The sequence below is a fragment of the Salvelinus alpinus genome, chromosome 27 (assembly GCF_045679555.1).
Source record: "Salvelinus alpinus chromosome 27, SLU_Salpinus.1, whole genome shotgun sequence".
Taxonomy (NCBI): Eukaryota; Metazoa; Chordata; class Actinopteri; order Salmoniformes; family Salmonidae; genus Salvelinus; species Salvelinus alpinus.
In genome coordinates, this window is record NC_092112.1 from 9455811 (window position 1) to 9478570 (window position 22760).

Below are 22760 nucleotides of genomic sequence, written 5' to 3' on the forward strand. Positions count from 1 at the left end.
TATTCATTATGTCTCTAGTTAGAATTCAGAGCCTGTATTCATTATGTCTCAGAGTAGTTGTTCTGATCTAGGATCAGGTTCCCCCTATCCATATAACCTTATTCATTATTATCTATGATCAGGTCCCCACTGTCCATATAACCTTTTTCATTGTGATCTAAGATCAGGTCCCCACTGTCCATATAACCTTATTCATTACGATCTAAAAGGCAACACTGTTCCTAGATCAGCACTCCTACACCGAGTCTCTTTGTAAATGTTGGCCCAGGCCTCACTACCTTGTTTTACCTGTCTGACTCGGTCCATGTCCTGATTGAGCAGTACTAATAACCTTTTTCTTTATCTATTTTAATGTGTACCTGTCTGGCTCCGTCTATGTCCAGGTTGAGGAGGGCTTTGCCGTCACTCTGAGATGAACACTTGATGCTCTTGATCTGTTTGAAATCCGCTAGACACACAGGCTGGGGGGATAAGAGAGAAACAATTAGCTGATGGGGAGAAAAAGAGTGATGAAATAAATAAATAAATAAAAATACTATTGGGGGTCCTGTGGGATTCTGGTTCTAGGGATCAACTTTGGGACAGGACAGGATGGACAGTAACTGAGTTTTTTTTGTGTGCGTGGGGGGGGATATGTAATGTGTGGAAAATTGTATTTAAAAACTGAGTAGGCCTAATATAGTTTACTTAATATTATTATATTAGTTAAATGTAATTTCACCCCTCCTCTTCCTTCAGCTCACTCTCACGCCTCGCTCCAGTTATGGTCATGGCCACAGCGCAGTCACTACTTTACCTCAGATGACAACAAACAGTCAGTGAATGATGAATCCTTCAAGAGAGGAATTGAGTTCATCCGACTCTGGGTAAGTGGAAGGGTTGCTTTCATTGCCAAACTCTGACAATGTGGTTGTTATCAACTGTGTGCAGGGCAGGATACTGTCTGGTGAGCGCCGAGCAGTAGCCAAAGGGAGCAGTCGCTATGGCGAGCCGATTTTTTGCATTTGTGATTTCTGTGTGTAAAATGAGCACGGGACGGGAATCATTTCACAGGGACAGAACAGGAAGGTTCAGTCGTTATAGAGCTGTTGCCGAAACAGGACAGTACGGGAAAACATTTGACAAGACAGGACAGGAATGGATTTTCACTCCCGTGTCAACCTCTATACTTTTAGAAAAAAAGGGTTCCAAAATGGTTCTTCGGCTGTCCCCATAGGAGAACCCTTTTTTGGTTCCAGGTAGAACCCTTTTTGGTTCCAGGTAGAACCCTTTTTGGTTCCAGGTAGAACCCTTTTTGGTTCCAGGTATAACCCTTTTTGGTTCCGGGTAGAACTCTTTTGGGTTCCATGTAGAACCCTCTGTGGAAAGGGTATTACATGGAACTCAAAAGGGCTCTACCTGGAATCAAAAGAGTTCTACAAAAGGGTTCTTCAAAGGGTTCCCCTATAGGGACAGCCGAAGAGCAGTTTTAGGTTCTAGATAGCAGCTTTTTTTCTAAGAGTGTAAGGCAGGGTGAAGTCACATTTTCATTTTAAGTAATTTAGCAGACGCTCTTATCCAGAGCGACTTACAATTAGTGCATTCCTCTTCAGCTAGGTGAGACAACAACATATCACAATAATAGCAAGTGCATTTCCCCCACAATGCTCAGTAGATGCTGACCTTGGTTCAGTTTAGCATTTTCCATACTAACAGTTAATCTATCACTTGGGGAAACTTCACCCCGGACCCCACAGAAGCTGGGGATGGGACATGAAGAACAGGAGAATATCGTCCAGAAATCATTCACGACAATGCAATGAAAATGAACAAATAGCAACATATATAACACCCTGCTTACCGCTGAGTCTTTATGGGTGCGTTGGCGAATGCCCTGCATGCTTACCGCTGAGTCTTTATGGGTGCGTTGGCGAATGCCCTGCATGCTTACCGCTGAGTCTGTATGGGTGTGTTGGCGAATGCCCTGTATACAGTTAACATCCTGCTTACCGCTGAGTCTGTATGGGTGCGTTGGCGAAGGCCATGTATACTGTTAACATCCTGCTTACCGCTGAGTCTGTATGGGTGCGTTGGCGAATGCCCTGCATGCTTACCGCTGAGTCTGTATGGGTGCGTTGGCGAATGCCCAGCATGCTTACCGCTGAGTCTGTATGGGTGCGTTGGCGAATGCCCAGCATGCTTACCGCTGAGTCTTTATGGGTGCGTTGGTGAATGCCCTGCATGCTTACCGCTGAGTCTTTATGGGTGCATTGGCGAATGCCATGTATATAGTTAACATCCTGCTTACCGCTGAGTCTTTATGGGTGCGTTGGCGAATGCCATGTATATAGTTAACATCCTGCTTACCGCTGAGTCTTTATGGGTGCGTTGGCGAATGCCATGTATATAGTTAACATCCTGCTTACCGCTGAGTCTTTATGGGTGCGTTGGCGAATGCCCCTGGCTCCAATCACCAGCTCCACTGACAGACTCCAACCTTGCTGTGGACAAACAGTGGGGTTTGCAACTTAACTTTCATTTCTTGACAAACTTCAGACTCATACAATATTTTCCGTGAAGTGAGCCGTGAAGAAAGGAAACCCAGTGCGTGTCTTATTGTAGATTCTTGCGTCATTTGAGGTGCAGGGATCCAAAAGTAATCAGTTATGCTCAGGAAATTATATGATAGACCTCACTCAGGTATTTACTGTGTACCGACAGGACCTCACTCAGGTATTTACTGTGTCCTGACAGGACCTCACTCAGGTATTTACTGTTTACCGACAGGACCTCACTCAGGTTTTTACTGTGTACCGACAGGACCTCACTCAGGTATTTACTGTGTCCTGACAGGACCTCACTCAGGTATTTACTGTGTACCGACAGGACCTCACTCAGGTATTTACTGTGTACCGACAGGACCTCACTCAGGTATTTACTGTGTCCTGACAGGACCTCACTCAGGTATTTACTGTGTCCTGACAGGACCTCACTCAGGTATTTACTGTGTACCGACAGGACCTCCCTCAGGTATTTACTGTGTACCGACAGGACCTCACTCAGGTATTTACTGTGTACCGACAGGACCTCACTCAGGTATTTACTGTGTCCTGACAGGACCTCACTCAGGTATTTACTGTGTCCTGACAGGACCTCACTCAGGTATTTACTGTGTACCGACAGGACCTCACTCAGGTATTTACTGTGTCCTGACAGGACCTCACTCAGGTATTTACTGTGTACTGACAGGACCTCACTCAGGTATTTACTGTGTACCGACAGGACCTCACTCAGGTATTTACTGTGTCCTGACAGGACCTCACTCAGGTATTTACTGTGTACCGACAGGACCTCACTCAGGTATTTACTGTGTACCGACAGGACCTCACTCAGGTATTTACTGTTTACCGACAGGACCTCACTCAGGTATTTACTGTGTACCGACAGGACCTCACTCAGGTATTTACTGTGTACTGACAGGACCTCACTCAGGTATTTACTGTGTCCTGACAGGACCTCACTCAGGTATTTACTGTGTACCGACAGGACCTCACTCAGGTATTTACTGTGTCCTGACAGGACCTCACTCAGGTATTTACTGTGTCCTGACAGGACCTCACTCAGGTATTTACTGTGTACCGACAGGACCTCACTCAGGTATTTACTGTGTCCTGACTGGACCTGACTCAGGTAATTTACTGTGTCCTGACAGGACCTCACTCAGGTATTTACTGTGTACCGACAGGACCTCACTCAGGTATTTACTGTGTCCTGACTGGACCTCACTCAGGTAATTTACTGTGTCCTGACAGGACCTCACTCAGGTATTTACTGTTTACCGACAGGACCTCACTCAGGTATTTACTGTGTCCTGACAGGACCTCACTCAGGTATTTACTGTTTACCGACAGGACCTCACTCAGGTATTTACTGTGTACCGACAGGACCTCACTCAGGTATTTACTGTTTACCGACAGGACCTCACTCAGGTATTTACTGTTTACCGACAGGACCTCACTCAGGTATTTACTGTTTACCGACAGGACCTCACTCAGGTATTTACTGTGTCCTGACAGGACCTCACTCAGGTATTTACTGTGTACCGACAGGACCTCACTCAGGTATTTACTGTGTACCGACAGGACCTCACTCAGGTATTTACTGTGTCCTGACAGGACCTCACTCAGGTATTTACTGTGTCCTGACAGGACCTCACTCAGGTATTTACTGTGTACCGACAGGACCTCCCTCAGGTATTTACTGTGTACCGACTGGACCTCCCTCAGGTATTTACTGTGTACCGACTGCAAATACCTGAGTGCGGTCCTTCCCTAATTGTATTGTTTGTAAAGCCAACAGCAACGCGCACCACCAGTTCGCAGGGGTAGACCTCCTCGTCAACGTTGATGAATTCCGTGAGCGTTTTGAAGAAACGGACCATACACTCGTCCTCCTTCAGAGTAGCGTACTGCTGGAACGTCTGGGTGATCAGCTTCCGAAGGGGACGAGACTGGGACGGAACATGACAACAGAAAACACTTTCATAACCCTATTTTAACTGTGATGTCAAATAGTAATCAGCAGGGTAAACGACGCTGCTAGCATAGAAATGATCAGAAATTATTTAGAAATTAACAGAAACAGAAATTATCAGAAATTAACAGAAATGATCAGATATGAGAAATGAGAAATTAACAGAAATTATGAGAAATTAACAGAAATTAACAGAAATTAACAGAAATTATGAGAAATTAACAGAAATTAACAGAAATTATCAGAAATGATCATATATTATGAGAATTATGAGAAATTATGAGAAATTAACAGAAATTCTCTTTGCTGACATAATAGATACAGTTAGCCTCATTAAAATCTTTGTAGAAACTTCCAATAATATCATGTGGAAATCAAAATGTATAAATGTACCTTCATGCGGTCAATGAGCTCCTGTGGGAAGAACAGGTTCAGCCCCACGTCCTTCCTTCATTGGTCAAAATTAATCACATTCAGAGAGACCAGTTTGAATACAACAACCAATCAAACCAATGTGAAAAGGGTAGGTAAAAAAACAACCAATCAAACCAATGTGAAAAGGGTAGGTAAAAAACAACCAATCAAACAAATGTGAAAAGGGTAGGTAAATAAACCAACCAATCAAACCAATGTGATAGAAAAGGGTAGGTAAATAAACAACCAATCAAACCAATGTGATAGAAAAGGGTAGGTAAAAAAAAAACCAATCAAACCAATGTGATAGAAAAGGGTAGGTAAAAAACCAACCAATCAAACCAATGTGATAGAAAAGGGTAGGTAAAAAACCAACCAATCAAACCAATGTGATAGAAAAGGTATGTAAATAAACAACCAATCAAACCAATGTGATAGAAAAGGGTAGGTAAAAAACCAACCAATCAAACCAACGTGATAGAAAAGGTATGTAAATAAACCAACCAATCAAACCAATGTGATAGAAAAGGGTAGGTAAAAAAACAACCAATCAAACCAATGTGATAGAAAAGAGTATGTAAATAAACCAACCAATCAACCAATGTGATAGAAAAGGTATGTAAATAAACCAACCAATCAAACCAATGTGATAGAAAAGGGTATGTAAATAAAGCAACCAATCAAACCAATGTGATAGAAAAGGTATGTAAATAAACCAACCAATCAAACTAATGTGATAGAAAAGGGTAGGTAAAAAACCAACCAATCAAACCAATGTGATAGAAAAGGTATGTAAATAAACAACCAATCAAACCAATGTGATAGAAAAGGGTAGGTAAAAAACCAACCAATCAAACCAACGTGATAGAAAAGGTATGTAAATAAACCAACCAATCAAACCAATGTGATAGAAAAGGGTAGGTAAAAAAAACAACCAATCAAACCAATGTGATAGAAAAGAGTATGTAAATAAACCAACCAATCAACCAATGTGATAGAAAAGGTATGTAAATAAACCAACCAATCAAACCAATGTGATAGAAAAGGGTATGTAAATAAAGCAACCAATCAAACCAATGTGATAGAAAAGGTATGTAAATAAACCAACCAATCAAACTAATGTGATAGAAAAGGGTAGGTAAAAAAACAACCAATCAAACCAATGTGATAGAAAAGGGTAGGTAAATAAACAACCAATCAAACCAATGTGATAGAAAAGGGTAGGTAAATTAAGGTTGGTACCAACAAACATGTAAAATGTAAGTACTTACTCTAGCAACTCAAAGTTGGACTTCTTCTCCAAACCTTTGTCGTTCATGTCTTTATAAAACCTCCTAAGAACCAAGCAGATATACACTGTGTTTTATGTTTTATCTGACTTTTCACTGATTTTTACATTTATTTTAAAGATCCTATTTAATAAATGTTCCGTACGGTGGAAGAAAAGCTTGTAAGCATTTCACTGTATGGTTTACACCCATTGTATTCTGTCATGTGACAAATAAACTTGAATTGATTTAGAACAACATGACAATACGACGACGAAGCTCTACGGACACACCCACTGTGACGTTGATGATGTCTACACAGTGACAAGAGGATACATAAGGAAAGCCCACAACCTCACCTAATCTCCAGACAGCCCAGCTGCAGGGCCATCCCATCACTGACTTTACTGGCATGGTAATGCATGTAGTCACTACGCACCTAACACAGACCCAAGACGGCATAGAGAGAGACCACATTTTACTGTTAATGGGTTAGAGTTAGTTATGCTGAATTCCATTCTCTGACTTTACTGGCATGGTACTACATGTAATCAGCACGCACCTAACACAGACAATATGGACAGAACACATGAACTGTTATCTGTATGAAGTCACTAAGCCTGGTCTCACAGTCTAGACGTAACATAGTACATGTAAATCCGGGACACTCAAATTTGTATGGTACGTTATGTTTGCTGTTAATACATAAAGACAGATGGTTACTTAAGGCTAAAACCAAAGTAGGGTGGTTGGTTGGGGTGGATGGGTAGGCGTATAACGTGATCGTCTAGCAACCCAAAGGTCCCATCAGGAACAACTTTAGATAATTAGCAACTTTTCAACTACTTACTACTTTTTAGCTACTTTGCAACTACTTAGCATGTCAGCTAACCCTTCCCCTAACCTTAACCCTGTTAGCTAACCCTTCCTCTAACCCTTTTAGACAACCCTTCCCCTAACTATAACCTTAACATTTTAATCTAAATCTAACTCCTAAGCTTAAACTTAACCTTAAACCATAACCTAGCTAATGTTAGCCAGCTAGCTAGAATTCGTAACCCTTCCTCTATAACCTTAACCTTTTAATCTAACTCCTAAACTTAAACCTAACCTTAAACCCTAACCTAGCTACTGTTAGCCAGCTAGCTAACATTAGCCACCTAGCTAGAATTCGTAACACATACGTTTAGCAAATTCTTATCATATAATACAAATTGTAAGTTGTAACATATCATATGACATGGGTGATGGACAGCCACAAATTAATACACACCATACGATACGTAACATGTAATATTAAACGGAGTGTCTCGGATTTACTTACAGAATGATAAGAAAAGCTCTGAGACCAGGTTGCGTAACAATGCATCTACAGTATTACCACAAGTCCAAGACAACAGACAACAGTGAATTATCGCTGACGATGAAGTTCTGGAAATTAGTCATGTGTTCTCTACATAGTCAGAGTAGTAATGTGTTCTCTACATAGTCGGAGTAATAATGTGTTCTCTACATAGTCGGAGTAGTCATGTGTTCTCTACATAGTCGGAGTAATAATGTGTTCTCTACATAGTCAGAGTAGTAATGTGTTCTCTACATAGTCGGAGTAATAATGTGTTCTCTACATAGTCGGAGTAGTAATGTGTTCTCTACATAGTCAGAGTAATAATGTGTTCTCTACATAGTCAGAGTAGTAATGTGTTCTCTACATAGTCAGAGTAATAATGTGTTCTCTACATAGTCAGAGTAGTAATGTGTTCTCTACATAGTCGGAGTAATAATGTGTTCTCTACATAGTCAGAGTAATAATGTGTTCTCTACATAGTCAGAGTAGTAATGTGTTCTCTACATAGTCGGAGTAATAATGTGTTCTCTACATAGTCGGAGTAGTCATGTGTTCTCTACATAGTCGGAGTAATAATGTGTTCTCTACATAGTCAGAGTAGTAATGTGTTCTCTACATAGTCGGAGTAATAATGTGTTCTCTACATAGTCGGAGTAGTAATGTGTTCTCTACATAGTCAGAGTAATAATGTGTTCTCTACATAGTCAGAGTAGTAATGTGTTCTCTACATAGTCAGAGTAATAATGTGTTCTCTACATAGTCAGAGTAGTAATGTGTTCTCTACATAGTCGGAGTAATAATGTGTTCTCTACATAGTCAGAGTAATAATGTGTTCTCTACATAGTCAGAGTAGTAATGTGTTCTCTACATAGTCGGAGTAATAATGTGTTCTCTACATAGTCGGAGTAGTAATGTGTTCTCTACATAGTCAGAGTAGTAATGTGTTCTCTACATAGTCGGAGTAATAATGTGTTCTCTACATAGTCAGAGTAGTAATGTGTTCTCTACATAGCATATTAATGTGTTCTCTACATAGCATATTAATGTGTTCTCTACATAGTCGGAGTAATAATGTGTTCTCTACATAGTCAGAGTAGTAATGTGTTCTCTACATAGCATATTAATGTGTTCTCTACATAGTCGGAGTAGTAATGTGTTCTCTACATAGTCGGAGTAGTAATGTGTTCTCTACATAGTCGGAGTAATAATGTGTTCTCTACATAGTCGGAGTAATAATGTGTTCTCTACATAGTCGGAGTAATAATGTGTTCTCTACATAGTCAGAGTAGTAATGTGTTCTCTACATAGTCGGAGTAATAATGTGTTCTCTACATAGCATATTAATGTGTTCTCTACATAGCGTATTAATGTGTTCTCTACATAGTCAGAGTACTGCTTGCTGTCTACTGTACCTGTTGATAGAAATACAGCAGTGTGGTTCTGTCTTCTTTAAACTTTTCCAGGAAGTTGACTGGAATGTAGCGAACTCTCAGGTCATACCTGGGGAGAGATGAAAATAGAGTAGGAGTCTTCAACTGATGACAGACCCATATTTTAGAGTAGGAGTCTTCAACTGATGACAGACCCATATTTTAGAGTAGGAGTCTTCAACTGATGAACGTACCCATATTTTCAACTGATGAACGTACCCATATTTTAGAGTAGGAGTCTTCAACTGATGAACGTACCCATATTTTAGAGTAGGAGTCTTCAACTGATGAACGTACCCATATTTTAGAGTAGGAGTCTTCAACTGATAAACGTACCCATATTTTAGAGTAGGAGTCTTCAACTGATGAACGTACCCATATTTTAGAGTAGGAGTCTTCAACTGATAAACGTACCCATATTTTAGAGTAGGAGTCTTCAACTGATGAACGTACCCATATTTTAGAGTAGGAGTCTTCAACTGATAAACGTACCCATATTTTAGAGTAGGAGTCTTCAACTGATAAACGTACCCATATTTTAGAGTAGGAGTCTTCAACTGATAAACGTACCCATATTTTAGAGTAGGAGTCTTCAACTGATAAACGTACCCATATTTTCAACTGATGAACGTACCCATATTTTAGAGTAGGAGTCTTCAACTGATGAACGTACCCATATTTTAGAGTAGGAGTCCTCAACTGATGAACGTACCCATATTTTCAACTGATGAACGTACCCATATTTTAGAGTAGGAGTCTTCAACTGATGAACGTACCCATATTTTAGAGTAGGAGTTTTCAACTGATGAACGTACCCATATTTTAGAGTAGGAGTCTTCAACTGATGAACGTACCCATATTTTAGAGTAGGAGTCTTTAACTGATGAACGTACCCGTATTTTAGAGTAGGAGTTTTCAACTGATAAACGTACCCATATTTTAGAGTAGGAGTCTTCAACTGATGAATGTACCCATATTTTAGAGTAGGAGTCTTCAACTGATGAACGTACCCATATTTTAGAGTAGGAGTCTTCAACTGATAAACGTACCCATATTTTCAACTGATGAATGTACCCATATTTTAGAGTAGGAGTCTTCAACTGATGAACGTACCCATATTTTAGAGTAGGAGTCTTCAACTGATAAACGTACCCATATTTTAGAGTAGGAGTCTTCAACTGATAAACGTACCCATATTTTCAACTGATGAACGTACCCATATTTTAGAGTAGGAGTCTTCAACTGATAAACGTACCCATATTTTAGAGTAGGAGTCTTCAACTGATGAATGTACCCATATTTTAGAGTAGGAGTTTTCAACTGATGAACGTACCCATATTTTAGAGTAGGAGTCTTCAACCTTGTCTTGGTCAGGGACCCCGTCCCAGGCAAACCCAAAGCACCACCACAACTTTATATTTTACAGTGAAGGTTGAAGCAGAAACAAACTCCTTGTCTGCAACTCTTTCGTCTTGTGACTCCATGAGGAACTCCTTTAAACTTTATTAAAAGGCTGTCATACATTGGTTCACTTATGCCCTAAAATAAATGTGTTCATATGAGCAGGAATATTGTATATACATTTGTTCATATGGGCAGAATATTGGCGGCAAACCGGCAACCCATGGTCCTCATCATACATTAGTAAAAATAAATAATTGCATGTCTTGTCATCAGATGAATGATAATGGCAAGGAGAAATAATCAACATCCGTCTCCCCTTCTCCACCTCCTCAATCCCTGTCCCACTCCTCCTCCACCTCCTCTATCCGTGTCCCACTCCACCTCTGCCACCTGTCCCACTCCTCCATCCTCCCCTGTCCCACTCCACCTCCTCCACCCTGTCCCACTCCTCCACCCTGTCCCACTCCTACTCCTCCACCCCTGTCCCATACCTCCTCCACCCTGTCCCACTCCTACTACGCCACCCCTGTCCCATACCTCCTCTTCCCTGTCCCACTCCTCCTCCTCCCTGTCCCACCCGTCCTTCACTCGTCTCTCCTCCTCCACCTCCTCCTCCCTGTCCCACCCTTCCTTCACTCGTCTCTCCTCCTCCACCTCCTCCCCCTGTGACCATACCTCCTCTTCCCTGTCCCATACCTCCTCCTCCCTGTCCCATACCCCCTCCACCCTGTCCCATACCTCCTCCACCCTGTCCCACTCCTCCACCCTGTCCCACTCCTCCACCCTGTCCCACTCCTACTCCTCCACCCTGTCCCACTCCTCCCTGTCCCACCCTTCCTTCACTCGTCTCTCCTCCTCCTCCACCTCCTCCTCCTCCCTGTCCCACCCTTCCTTCACTCGTCTCTCCTCCTCCACCTCCTCCTCCCTGTCCCACCCCTCCTCCACCCATCTCTCCTCCCCAACCTCGTCCACCTCCTCCCTGTCCCATCCCTCCACCTCTCCTCTCACCTCCACTCTGCCTCCACGTGGTGACTCTCATAGCGTTGCTCCACCTCCCCCACGGTCAGGTCTGGATGGAGCCAGTGGAGCTCGTCTGACTTCAGGTGCTTCAGCAGTAGACCATAGCAGCCTTTATACTGGATGTTAGGACCCAGCCTACCACTGGTCAGGATAGACTGGACTATAGCCTGGAGGAGAGAGACCAGTACGGAGTCAGTCACAGTTAAAAGGATACCACTGGTCAGGATAGACTGCACTATAGCCTGGAGGAGAGAGAGCAGTACGGAGTCAGTCACAGTTAAAAGGATACCACTGGTCAGGATAGACTGCACTATAGACCATAACTAAGTAACTAAGTGACTTCTGTGTAGAATTGACGATAAATAAATTATATGTCTTATTGCAAACAACTGCAGTTCACATATCCAACTCCCAAGGGGTTGTACACATCAACAGATCCTCAATCAATCCATCCATCCTATCAATCAAAAAGTCAATCAATCAACTCATTAACCAATAAATCAATCAATCAAAGTGATTTATGTATATCAAATGTAGTTATGTGTATCAAATGTATTTATGTATATTACATGTGTTTATGTATGTCAAATGTATTTATGCACATCAAATGTATTTATGTACATCAAATGTATTTATGCACATCAAATGTATTTATGTATATTAAATGTATTTATGTATATTACATGTGTTTATGTATATCAAATGTATTTATGTATATTACATGTGTTTATGTATATCAAATGTATTTATGTATATTAAATGTATTTATGTATATTAAATGTATTTATGTATATTAAATGTATTTATGCACATCAAATGTATTTATGTACATCAAATGTATTTATGTATATTAAATGTATTTATGTATGTCAAATGTATTTCTAAATCCCTTTTGACGTCAACAGCTGGTCAAAGTGTAGTTAATCACCCTGATCTTCCAGGAGCTGTCACACTTGACCAGTTTGAAGTTCTTCCCCAGGGTGTTGTTGGTGGAAAAACAGACTTTGAGGATCTTGGTGGGTCCTCCCTCCCCGCTGAAGGGGCTCTGTTGTGGGCCATCGTTGTGGCCGGGGCTGGGTAGCCTCCAGGACAGGGTGGTAGTGTCTCCCTGCATCACCTCGTACATTCTCACGGTAGAGAGAATGATAACGTCATACTGATGTCATACCTGGGGAGAGGGCGAGACAGGGGGAGATGGAGAGAGAAAGAGGAGGGGGGAGAGAGAGAGAAAGAGGAGGGGAGAGAGAGAGAAAGAGGAGGGGAGAGAGAGAGAAAGAGGAGGGGAGAGAGAGAGAGAAAGAGGAGGGGAGAGAGAGAGAGAAAGAGGGGGAGAGAGAGAAAGAGGAGGGGGGAGAGAGAGAGGGAGAGAGAAAGAGGAGGGGGAGAGAGAGAGAAAGAGGGGGGAGAGAGAGAAAGAGGAGGGGAGAGAGAGAGAGGAGGGGAGAGAGAGAGAGAGAGGGAGAGAGAAAGAGGAGGGGGGAGAGAGAGAGGGAGAGAGAAAGAGGAGGGGGGAGAGAGAGAGGGAGAGAGAAAGAGAGGGACAGGGGAGAGAGAGGGACAGGGGAGGGGGGGTTATGCCATCATCCATAGTTTGAGACAGAGAGGGTGGTCAGTCAGAAAGATACCAGGTAACTTTCCTCCCCTGGATCGATTCAGTCAAAACCCTTTGCAGTACCTCCGTTCAGCCGTGACATGATCTATATAGCAATAATACAATGCGGTGTACTGTAGTGTCAGATGTGGTTTTGACTCACTTTACAGTTGATTTACAGATGTGATCTACTGATACAGCCCGACATTCCTGTCTTTCACTTCATGTGAAGGCCTGTACAAAATCACAAGGTGAACTCGAAGCGGCACGACGTGTATGCCCTACACACACACCACGTTCAGTATCTATTCTACTGTAGCAGACAACATAGTGCTATGTAGAACCATTTGTCTCAGTAGGAGAACACTCTGACAAAATGGTTCCAGATAGAACCCTTTCAGGTGAGATATATAAATAAAAATATGTTTTGGTTACTAATCAGGTAGCAACCTTTCAGAGGTTCTATGTGGAACCAGAGGTTCTATGTGGAACCAGGGGTTATATGTGGAACAATAGGTTCTATGTGTAACCAGATGTTCTGTGTGGAACAATATGTTCTATGTGGAACCAGAGGTTCTATGTGGAACAATAGGTTATATGTGGAACCAGAGGTTATATGTGGAACAATAGGTTCTATGTGTAACCAGATGTTCTATGTGGAACAATATGTTCTATGTGGAACCAGAAGTTCTATGTGGAACCAAAAAGGGTTCAATATGATCCGAAAAGAGGGTTCTCCTACAAGTGACATATTGTTGTATATGGCACTCTTCGTTTCTGAGCGTGTTCTGTATAAAAAAAGAAAAAAAAAGACTTCTGTTGATTTTCTTCAGAATGAATTTGTAAATACAAACGTAACAAACAACATTGAACAACATTTCAAACCCTGAAGTGTTGAACCTGAAGCCGTACTTGACATAAACCAATGACAGTAACAACATGAACTTGTTTGACCACAAGCTGTAAAGGATAAAACACCAGAGAAATCCCCAACTCCAAACTATCAGACCTTTAACACGACACTAGGAGTGAGGATAAAAGGGGTCATCCTGTTTTCTTAGCTCTCTCAATAGTATGTTACGCAACAAGCATACTTCATACTCCCTGCTTCATTTTATCTACAGTGTGTTCTAAGGAATGGGGGGGGGGGATTCAACACAGTAGAGAATTGTGATATTATTTTTGACGATATTTTATCGATTCTATGACTTTCTATGGAGAAAACAAATGTTGTTAGGTAGTTAATGTTAGTTAGCGCTTGTCGGCTGTACCCTGCGCCAAAACTCTGCTACCTCTCCTTCTATAGATTGGCCTGAATCTTATTATTCAATGGTACCTCTCCTGCCACAAACAGTATATACAGTATATATTCTATATGTTCCTGCCACAAACAGTATCTATATATTCTATATGTTCCTGCCACAAACAGTATCTATATATTCTATATGTTCCTGCCACAAACAGAACCTCTATATTCTATATGTTCCTGCCACACACAGAACCTCTATATTCTATATGTTCCTGCCACAAACAGAACCTCTATATTCTATATGTTCCTGCCACAAACAGTATCTATATTCTATATGTTCCTGCCACAAACAGAACCTCTATAATCTAAAATCAAGGCAAAAGAAACAGCTGCACATCTGAAAAATTTGGAATTTCCACACTGACTGACTAACTAACTGGCTGACTGACTGACTGGCTGGCTGACTGACTAACTGGCTGACTGCCTGACTAACTGACTGACTAACTGGCAGACTGACTGGCTAACTGACTGACTGACTGACTGACTGACTGGCTGTCTGACTGACTGACTGGCTGACTGACTGGCTGACTAACTGACTAACTGACTGACTAACTGACTGGCTGACTAACTGACTGGCTAACTGACTGACTGACTGACTGACTGGCTGACTGGCTGACAGACTGGCTGACTGACTGGCTGACTGGCTGACTAACTGGTTGACTGACTGGATGACTGGCTGACTGACTGGCTGACTAACTGGTTGACTGACTGGCTGACTAGCTGGCTGACTGGCTGGCTGGCTGACTGGCTGGCTGGCTGGGGAAAAGGGTGAAGGGTCTGAGCCTTGGTTAAACTAGAGTGTAAGTAAAACATATCCAAACAAAAGTTCTCTCACTTACAGTAGTAGTATGTCTAGCTCTTCTTCTCTCACTTACAGTAGTAGTATGTCTAGCTCTTCTTCTCTCACTTACAGTAGTAGTATGTCTAGCTCTTCTTCTCTCACTTACAGTAGTAGTATGTCTAGCTCTTCTTCTCTCACTTACAGTAGTAGTATGTCTAGCCCTTCTTCTCTCACTTACAGTAGTAGTATGTCTAGCTCTTCTTCTCTCACTTACAGTAGTAGTATGTCTAGCTCTTCTTCTCTCACTTACAGTAGTAGTATGTCTAGCTCTTCTTCTCTCACTTACAGTAGTAGTATGTCTAGCTCTTCTTCTCTCACTTACAGTAGTAGTATGTCTAGCTCTTCTTCTCTCACTTACAGTAGTAGTATGTCTAGCTCTTCTTCTCTCACTTACATTAGTAGTATGTCTAGCTCTTCTTCTCTCACTTACAGTAGTAGTATGTCTAGCTCTTCTTCTCTCACTTACAGTAGTAGTATGTCTAGCTCTTCTTCTCTCACTTACAGTAGTAGTATGTCTAGCTCTTCTTCTCTCACTTACAGTAGTAGTATGTCTAGCTCTTCTTCTCTCACTTACAGTAGTAGTATGTCTAGCTCTTCTTCTCTCACTTACAGTAGTAGTATGTCTAGCTCTTCTTCTCTCACTTACAGTAGTAGTATGTCTAGCTCTTCTTCTCTCACTTACAGTAGTAGTATGTCTAGCTCTTCTTCTCTCACTTACAGTAGTAGTATGTCTAGCTCTTCTTCTCTCACTTACAGTAGTAGTATGTCTAGCTCTTCTTCTCTCACTTACAGTAGTAGTATGTCTAGGTCTTCTTCTCTCACTTACAGTAGTAGTATGTCTAGCTCTTCTTCTCTCACTTACAGTAGTAGTAAGTAAAGCCCTACTTCTCTCATGTAGTAGTAAGTAAAGCCCTACTTCTCTCACTTACAGTAGTAGTAAGTAAAGCCCTACTTCTCTCACTTACAGTAGCAGTAAGTAAAGCCCTACTTCTCTCACTTACAGTAGTAGTAAGTAAAGCCCTACTTCTCTCATGTAGTAGTAGTAAGTAAAGCCCTACATCTCACAATTACAGTAGTAGTAAGTAAAGCCCTACTTCTCTCATGTAGTAGTAGTAAGTAAAGCCCTACATCTCTCACTTACAGTAGTAGTAAGTAAAGCCCTACTTCTCTCATGTAGTAGTAGTAAGTAAAGCCCTACATCTCACAATTACAGTAGCAGTAAGTAAAGCCCTACTTCTCTCACTTACAGTAGCAGTAAGTAAAGCCCTACTTCTCTCACTTACAGTAGTAGTAAGTAAAGCCCTACTTCTCTCATGTAGTAGTAGTAAGTAAAGCCCTACATCTCACAATTACAGTAGCAGTAAGTAAAGCCCTACTTCTCTCACTTACAGTAGTATTAAGTAAAGCCCTACTTCTCTCACTTACAGTAGTAGTAAGTAAAGCCCTACTTCTCTCACGTAGTAGTAGTAAGTAAAGCCCTACTTCTCTCACGTAGTAGTAGTAAGTAAAGCCCTACTTCTCTCACTTACAGTAGTAGTAAGTAAAGCCCTACTTCTCTCACTTACAGTAGTAGTAAGTAAAGCCCTACTTCTCTCACTTACAGTAGTAGTAAGTAAAGCCCTACTTCTCTCACTTACAGTAGTAGTAAGTAAAGCCCTACTTCTCTCACTTACAGTAGTAGTAAGTAAAGCCCTACTTCTCTCACTTACAGTAGTAGTAAGTAAAGCCCTACTTCTCTCACTTACAGTAGTAGTAAGTAAAGCCCTACTTCTCTCACTTACAGTAGTAGTAAGTAAAGCCCTACTTCTCTCACTTACAGTAGTAGTAAGTAAAGCCCTACTTCTCTCACTTACAGTAGTAGTAAGTAAAGCCCTACTTCTCTCACTTACAGTAGTAGTAAGTAAAGCCCTACTTCTCTCACTTACAGTAGTAGTAAGTAAAGCCCTACTTCTCTCACTTACAGTAGTAGTAAGTAAAGCCCTACTTCTCTCACTTACAGTAGTAGTAAGTAAAGCCCTACTTCTCTCACTTACAGTAGTAGTAAGTAAAGCCCTACTTCTCTCACTTACAGTAGTAGTAAGTAAAGCCCTACTTCTCTCACTTACAGTAGTAGTAAGTAAAGCCCTACTTCTCTCACTTACAGTAGTAGTAAGTAAAGCCCTACTTCTCTCACTTACAGTAGTAGTAAGTAAAGCCCTACTTCTCTCACTTACAGTAGTAGTAAGTAAAGCCCTACTTCTCTCACTTACAGTAGTAGTAAGTAAAGCCCTACTTCTCTCACTTACAGTAGTAGTAAGTAAAGCCCTACTTCTCTCACTTACAGTAGTAGTAAGTAAAGCCCTACTTCTCTGACTTACAGTAGTAGTAAGTAAAGCCCTACTTCTCTGACTTACAGTAGTAGTAAGTAAAGCCCTACTTCTCTCACGTAGTATTAAGTATAGCCCTACTTCTCTCACTTACAGTAGCAGTAAGTAAAGCCCTACTTCTCTCACTTACAGTAGTAGTAAGTAAAGCCCTACTTCTCTCACGTAGTATTAAGTATAGCCCTACTTCTCTCACTTACAGTAGTAGTAAGTAAAGCCCTACTTCTCTCACGTAGTATTAAGTATAGCCCTACTTCTCTCACTTACAGTAGTAGTAAGTAAAGCCCTACTTCTCTCACTTACAGTAGCAGTAAGTAAAGCCCTACTTCTCTCACTTATCTCACATTGAAGCAGAGGTTGCATAAGAACCACTAAGCACATTGTCAACAGCTGCTGCTAACATACCTGGACAGGGCCTGGTCAATATACCTCACCAGAAAAACACCCCTAGTATTGCTTGTAGTCGCAACTACACAGTACGCACCTTAGTATGTCTTCCCATATTAATATCTCTGTTACTTTTATCGCTCCATAACTGAGGACCTGGTTTATGTCTGTCTGTCTTTTATCTCTGTGGTGTCGTAGTGCAGAGCAGAGCTGGGTGTGTCTCGATCTTTGTGTTCTCAGAGCTTCAGCTGTTGTTGGAGAGGGGTACTGTTTTGTTAGCCTGAGGCTCTGAATTCCTCAACTAGGGCCCCGTGCATGTTTCTCACTCTGTGTGTGTGATGAGCCTGGGAGACACTCCCCACACTGTAGCTAAAACCTAGCACCACCACCTGGGTGTGTGGGAAGGAGGGTTGGAGGGAGGGAGGGAGGTATGGAGGGAGGGAGGGAGGTATGGAGGGAGGGAGGGAGGTACGGAGGGAAGGAGGGAGGGAGGAAGGTATGGAGGGAAGGAGGGAGGGAGGAAGGTATGGAGGTATGGAGAGAGGGAGGGAGGTATGTAGGGAGGGAGGGTCTAGAGGGGGCCGATGTCTACATTCCTAATGCTCATGTGAGAGCTGAGATACATATTTCTGAATGGGTGCAAGCAGTGTTAACTCAGTATTTCCCGTTCAATAATTTACATGGAATTTGTTTGTGTTTCAGAGCGTTTCGTTAAATGAATACGTTTGTGAACGCAGAAGGATTAACACGGTCAGTTGCTAATAAAGTTTTTCAGTTTGAGATGTTTTCTTTTTACAAACGTTTGCACAAGAACGAAAGCAGGGGTACGTTTCCTGTCTTGCGTAATGGCACACCGTTCTCTATGAGTAGCTGTACTGGGAAAAAGTTGGGAACTGCTTCCTGTTTTCTTTCCGCATATTAGATATGCAACTGCTGATGAAGCATACAGATGGAAAAAAGCCTTATAGTAATTGTTTGAGGGTAATATCAGGCTCTCAAAATAGCCTACATAGCTGCATGTTGGGGTTTTGACTATAATATCACATGGTACAGCAAACAACAACCTGTCAACACATCATACAACTTGCCGTGAATCTCATTGCTTGTCCACAACCTCTCTCAGCATTGGGTAACAGCGGGTAACAGTGGGTAACAGCGGGTAGATTGAGCTACAGCAACAGATAATCAATTGAGCTGGGAGACATCTCACACACATACGCGCGCGCACACACACACACACACACACACCTGTCCTGCCCCTTCTTATGACACACACACTGACACCGTCGTGCCAGCACGTTAGTTGTTATGGAAACACGGCTCTCATGAGAGATCTTATCAGCCTGTGAGATACCGTAACTATTTCAACACAGACACCACACACTCTTAGAACAAAAGGTGCTATCTAGAACCTTAAAGGCTTCTTCGGCTGTCCTCATAGGAGAACCCTTTAAAGCACAATTTTCAGTTTCAGGTAGAACCCTTTTGGTTCCAGGTAGAACCCTTTTCAGTTCCATGAAGAACCTTTTTCGCAGAGGGCTCTACATGGAACCCAAACAAGTTCTACCTGGAACCAAACAGGCGTATATACCTGGAACCAAACAGGCGTATATACCTGGAACCAAACAGGTTTATACCTGGAACCAAACAGGTTTATATACCTGGAACCAAACAGGTTTATATACCTGGAACCAAACAGGTTTATATACCTGGAACCAAACAGGTTTATATACCTGGAACCAAACAGGCGTATATACCTGGAACCAAACAGGCATATATACCTGGATCCAAACAGGTTTATACCTGGAACCAAACAGGCGTATATACCTGGAACCAAACAGGTGTATATACCTGGAACCAAACAGGCGTATATACCTGGAACCAAACAGGTGTATATACCTGGAACCAAACAGGTGTATATACCTGGAACCAAACAGGTTTATACCTGGAACCAAACAGGTTTATACCTGGAACCAAACAGGTTTATACCTGGAACCAAACAGGTTTATACCTGGAACCAAACAGGTTTATACCTGGAACCAAACAGGTTTATACCTGGAACCAAACAGGCGTATATACCTGGAACCAAACAGGCATATATACCTGGAACCAAACAGGCGTATATACCTGGAACCAAACAGGCGTATATACCTGGAACCAAACAGGCGTGTATACCTGGAACCAAACAGGCGTGTATACCTGGAACCAAACAGGCGTGTATACCTGGAACCAAACAGGCATGTATACCTGGAACCAAACAGGCGTATATACCTGGAACCAAACAGGCGTATATACCTGGAACCAAACAGGCGTATATACCTGGAACCAAACAGGCGTGTATACCTGGAACCAAACAGGCGTATATACCTGGAACCAAACAGGTGTAAATACCTGGAACCAAACAGGTGTATATACCTGGAACCAAACAGGCGTATATACCTGGAACCAAACAGGCGTATATACCTGGAACCAAACAGGCGTGTATACCTGGAACCAAACAGGCGTGTATACCTGGAACCAAACAGGCGTGTATACCTGGAACCAAACAGGTGTATATACCTGGAACCAAACAGGTGTATATACCTGGAACCAAACAGGTGTATACCTGGAACCAAACAGGCGTATATACCTGGAACCAAACAGGCGTGTATACCTGGAACCAAACAGGCGTATATACCTGGAACCAAACAGGCGTATATACCTGGAACCAAACAGGCGTATACCTGGAACCAAACAGGCGTATATAACTGGAACCAAACAGGCGTATATACCTGGAATCAAACAGGCGTATACCTGGAACCAAACAGGTGTATATACCTGGAACCAAACAGGCGTATATACCTGGAACCAAACAGGCGTATACCTGGAACCAAACGGGCGTATATACCTGGAACCAAACGGGCGTATATACCTGGAACCAAACAGGTGTATATACCTGGAACCAAACAGGCGTATATACCTGGAACCAAACAGGTTTATACCTGGAACCAAACAGGTTTATACCTGGAACCAAACAGGCGTATACCTGGAACCAAACAGGCGTATATACCTGGAACCAAACAGGCGTATATACCTGGAACCAAACAGGCGTATATACCTGGAACCAAACAGGCATATACCTGGAACCAAACAGGCGTATATACCTGGAACCAAACAGGCGTATATACCTGGAACCAAACAGGTGTATATACCTGGAACCAAACAGGCGTATATACCTGGAACCAAACAGGTGTATATACCTGGAACCAAACAGGTTTATACCTGGAACCAAACAGGTTTATACCTGGAACCAAACAGGTTTATACCTGGAACCAAACAGGCGTATACCTGGAACCAAACAGGTGTATATACCTGGAACCAAACAGGTGTATATACCTGGAACCAAACAGGTGTGTATACCTGGAACCAAACAGGCGTATATACCTGGAACCAAACAGGTGTATATACCTGGAACCAAACAGGTGTATATACCTGGAACCAAACAGGTGTATACCTGGAACCAAACAGGTGTATATACCTGGAACCAAACAGGTGTATATACCTGGAACCAAACAGGTGTATATACCTGGAACCAAACAGGTGTGTATACCTGGAACCAAACAGGCGTATATACCTGGAACCAAACAGGTGTATATACCTGGAACCAAACAGGTGTATATACCTGGAACCAAACAGGTGTATACCTGGAACCAAACAGGCGTGTATACCTGGAACCAAACAGGTGTATATACCTGGAACCAAACAGGTGTATATACCTGGAACCAAACAGGCGTATATACCTGGAACCAAACAGGCGTGTATACCTGGAACCAAACAGGCGTGTATACCTGGAACCAAACAGGTGTATATACCTGGAACCAATTGGAGGCACCTTATGGTAGAGATATGAACATTAAATTCTCTGGCAACAGTTCTGGTGGACATTCTTACAGCAAGCATGCCAATTGCATACTCCCTCAAACCTTGAGACATCTGTGGCATTGTGTTGTGTAACAAAACCGCACATTTTTGGGTGGCCTTTGATTGTCCCCAGCACAAGGTGCAACTATGTAATGATAATGTTGTTTAATCAGCTTCTTGATATGCCACACCTAACAGGTGGATGGATTATCTTGGCTAAGGAGAAATGCTCACTAACAGGTATATAAACAAATTTGTGCACAACATTTTTGAGAAATAAGCTTTTTGTGTGTACATAAAGCATCTGGCAGCTTTAATTCCAATACCATATTTCCAATGTGCAGGGATACTGGAGTGATATAGGTAGATATGTATAGGGGCAAGATGACGGGGACTGGAGTGCTAGAGGTAGATATGTATAGGGGCAAGATGACGGGGACTGGAGTGCTAGAGGCAAGGTGACAGGGACACTGGAGTCTAAGTGGTAGACAAAGTGGAATCGCAATTCAACGGCTCAGACACGAGACGTATGTGGCAAGGTCTACAGACTACGGATTACAAAGGGAAAACCAGCCACGTCGCGGTACCTACGTCTTGCTCCCAGACAAGCTAAACACCTTCTTCACCCGGTTTGCGGAAAACACAGTGCCACCGATGTTGCCCGCTTCCAAGGACTGTGGGCTCTCGTTCTCCGTGGCCGACAAAGAGCAAGACATTTTTAGGAGTATTAACACTCGCAAGGCTGCCGGCCCAGAAGGCATCCCTAGCCGCGTCCTCAGAGCATGCGCAGACCAGCTGGCTGGAGTGTTTTCAGACATATTCAATCAATCACCCAAGAAAGCAAAGGTAACTGAACTAAAAGACTATTGCCACCTAGCACTCACTTCTATTATCATGAAGTGCTTTGAGAGGCTAGTTAAAGATCATATCACCTCTACCTCACCCTAGACCCACTGCAATTTGCTTAACGCCCCAA

The 22760-nt window shown here is 42.3% G+C and overlaps 1 protein-coding gene across 2 annotated transcripts in view; it reads right to left on the reverse strand.

Moving 5' to 3' along the window:
• The window catches only part of LOC139555939 (protein-tyrosine kinase 2-beta-like), a 57841-nt gene that overhangs the window by 28999 nt on the left and 6082 nt on the right, over positions 1 to 22760 (reverse strand). Inside the window, exons 1-10 of one of the 2 annotated variants that reach the window (XM_071369342.1) lie at positions 17982 to 18095; positions 12322 to 12561; positions 11382 to 11560; positions 8952 to 9039; positions 6554 to 6633; positions 6198 to 6260; positions 4906 to 4960; positions 4349 to 4489; positions 2406 to 2480; positions 360 to 461 (exon numbers count right to left, since the gene is read on the reverse strand). In XM_071369342.1, coding sequence (XP_071225443.1) covers positions 360 to 461; positions 2406 to 2480; positions 4349 to 4489; positions 4906 to 4960; positions 6198 to 6260; positions 6554 to 6633; positions 8952 to 9039; positions 11382 to 11560; positions 12322 to 12519 — 981 coding nt within the window. In that variant the 5' untranslated portion in view covers positions 12520 to 12561; positions 17982 to 18095. Of the gene's footprint in view, positions 1 to 359; positions 462 to 2405; positions 2481 to 4348; positions 4490 to 4905; positions 4961 to 6197; positions 6261 to 6553; positions 6634 to 8951; positions 9040 to 11381; positions 11561 to 12321; positions 12562 to 17981; positions 18096 to 22760 lie in introns of those variants that run through there. The other variant, XM_071369341.1, reaches the window with a different exon arrangement.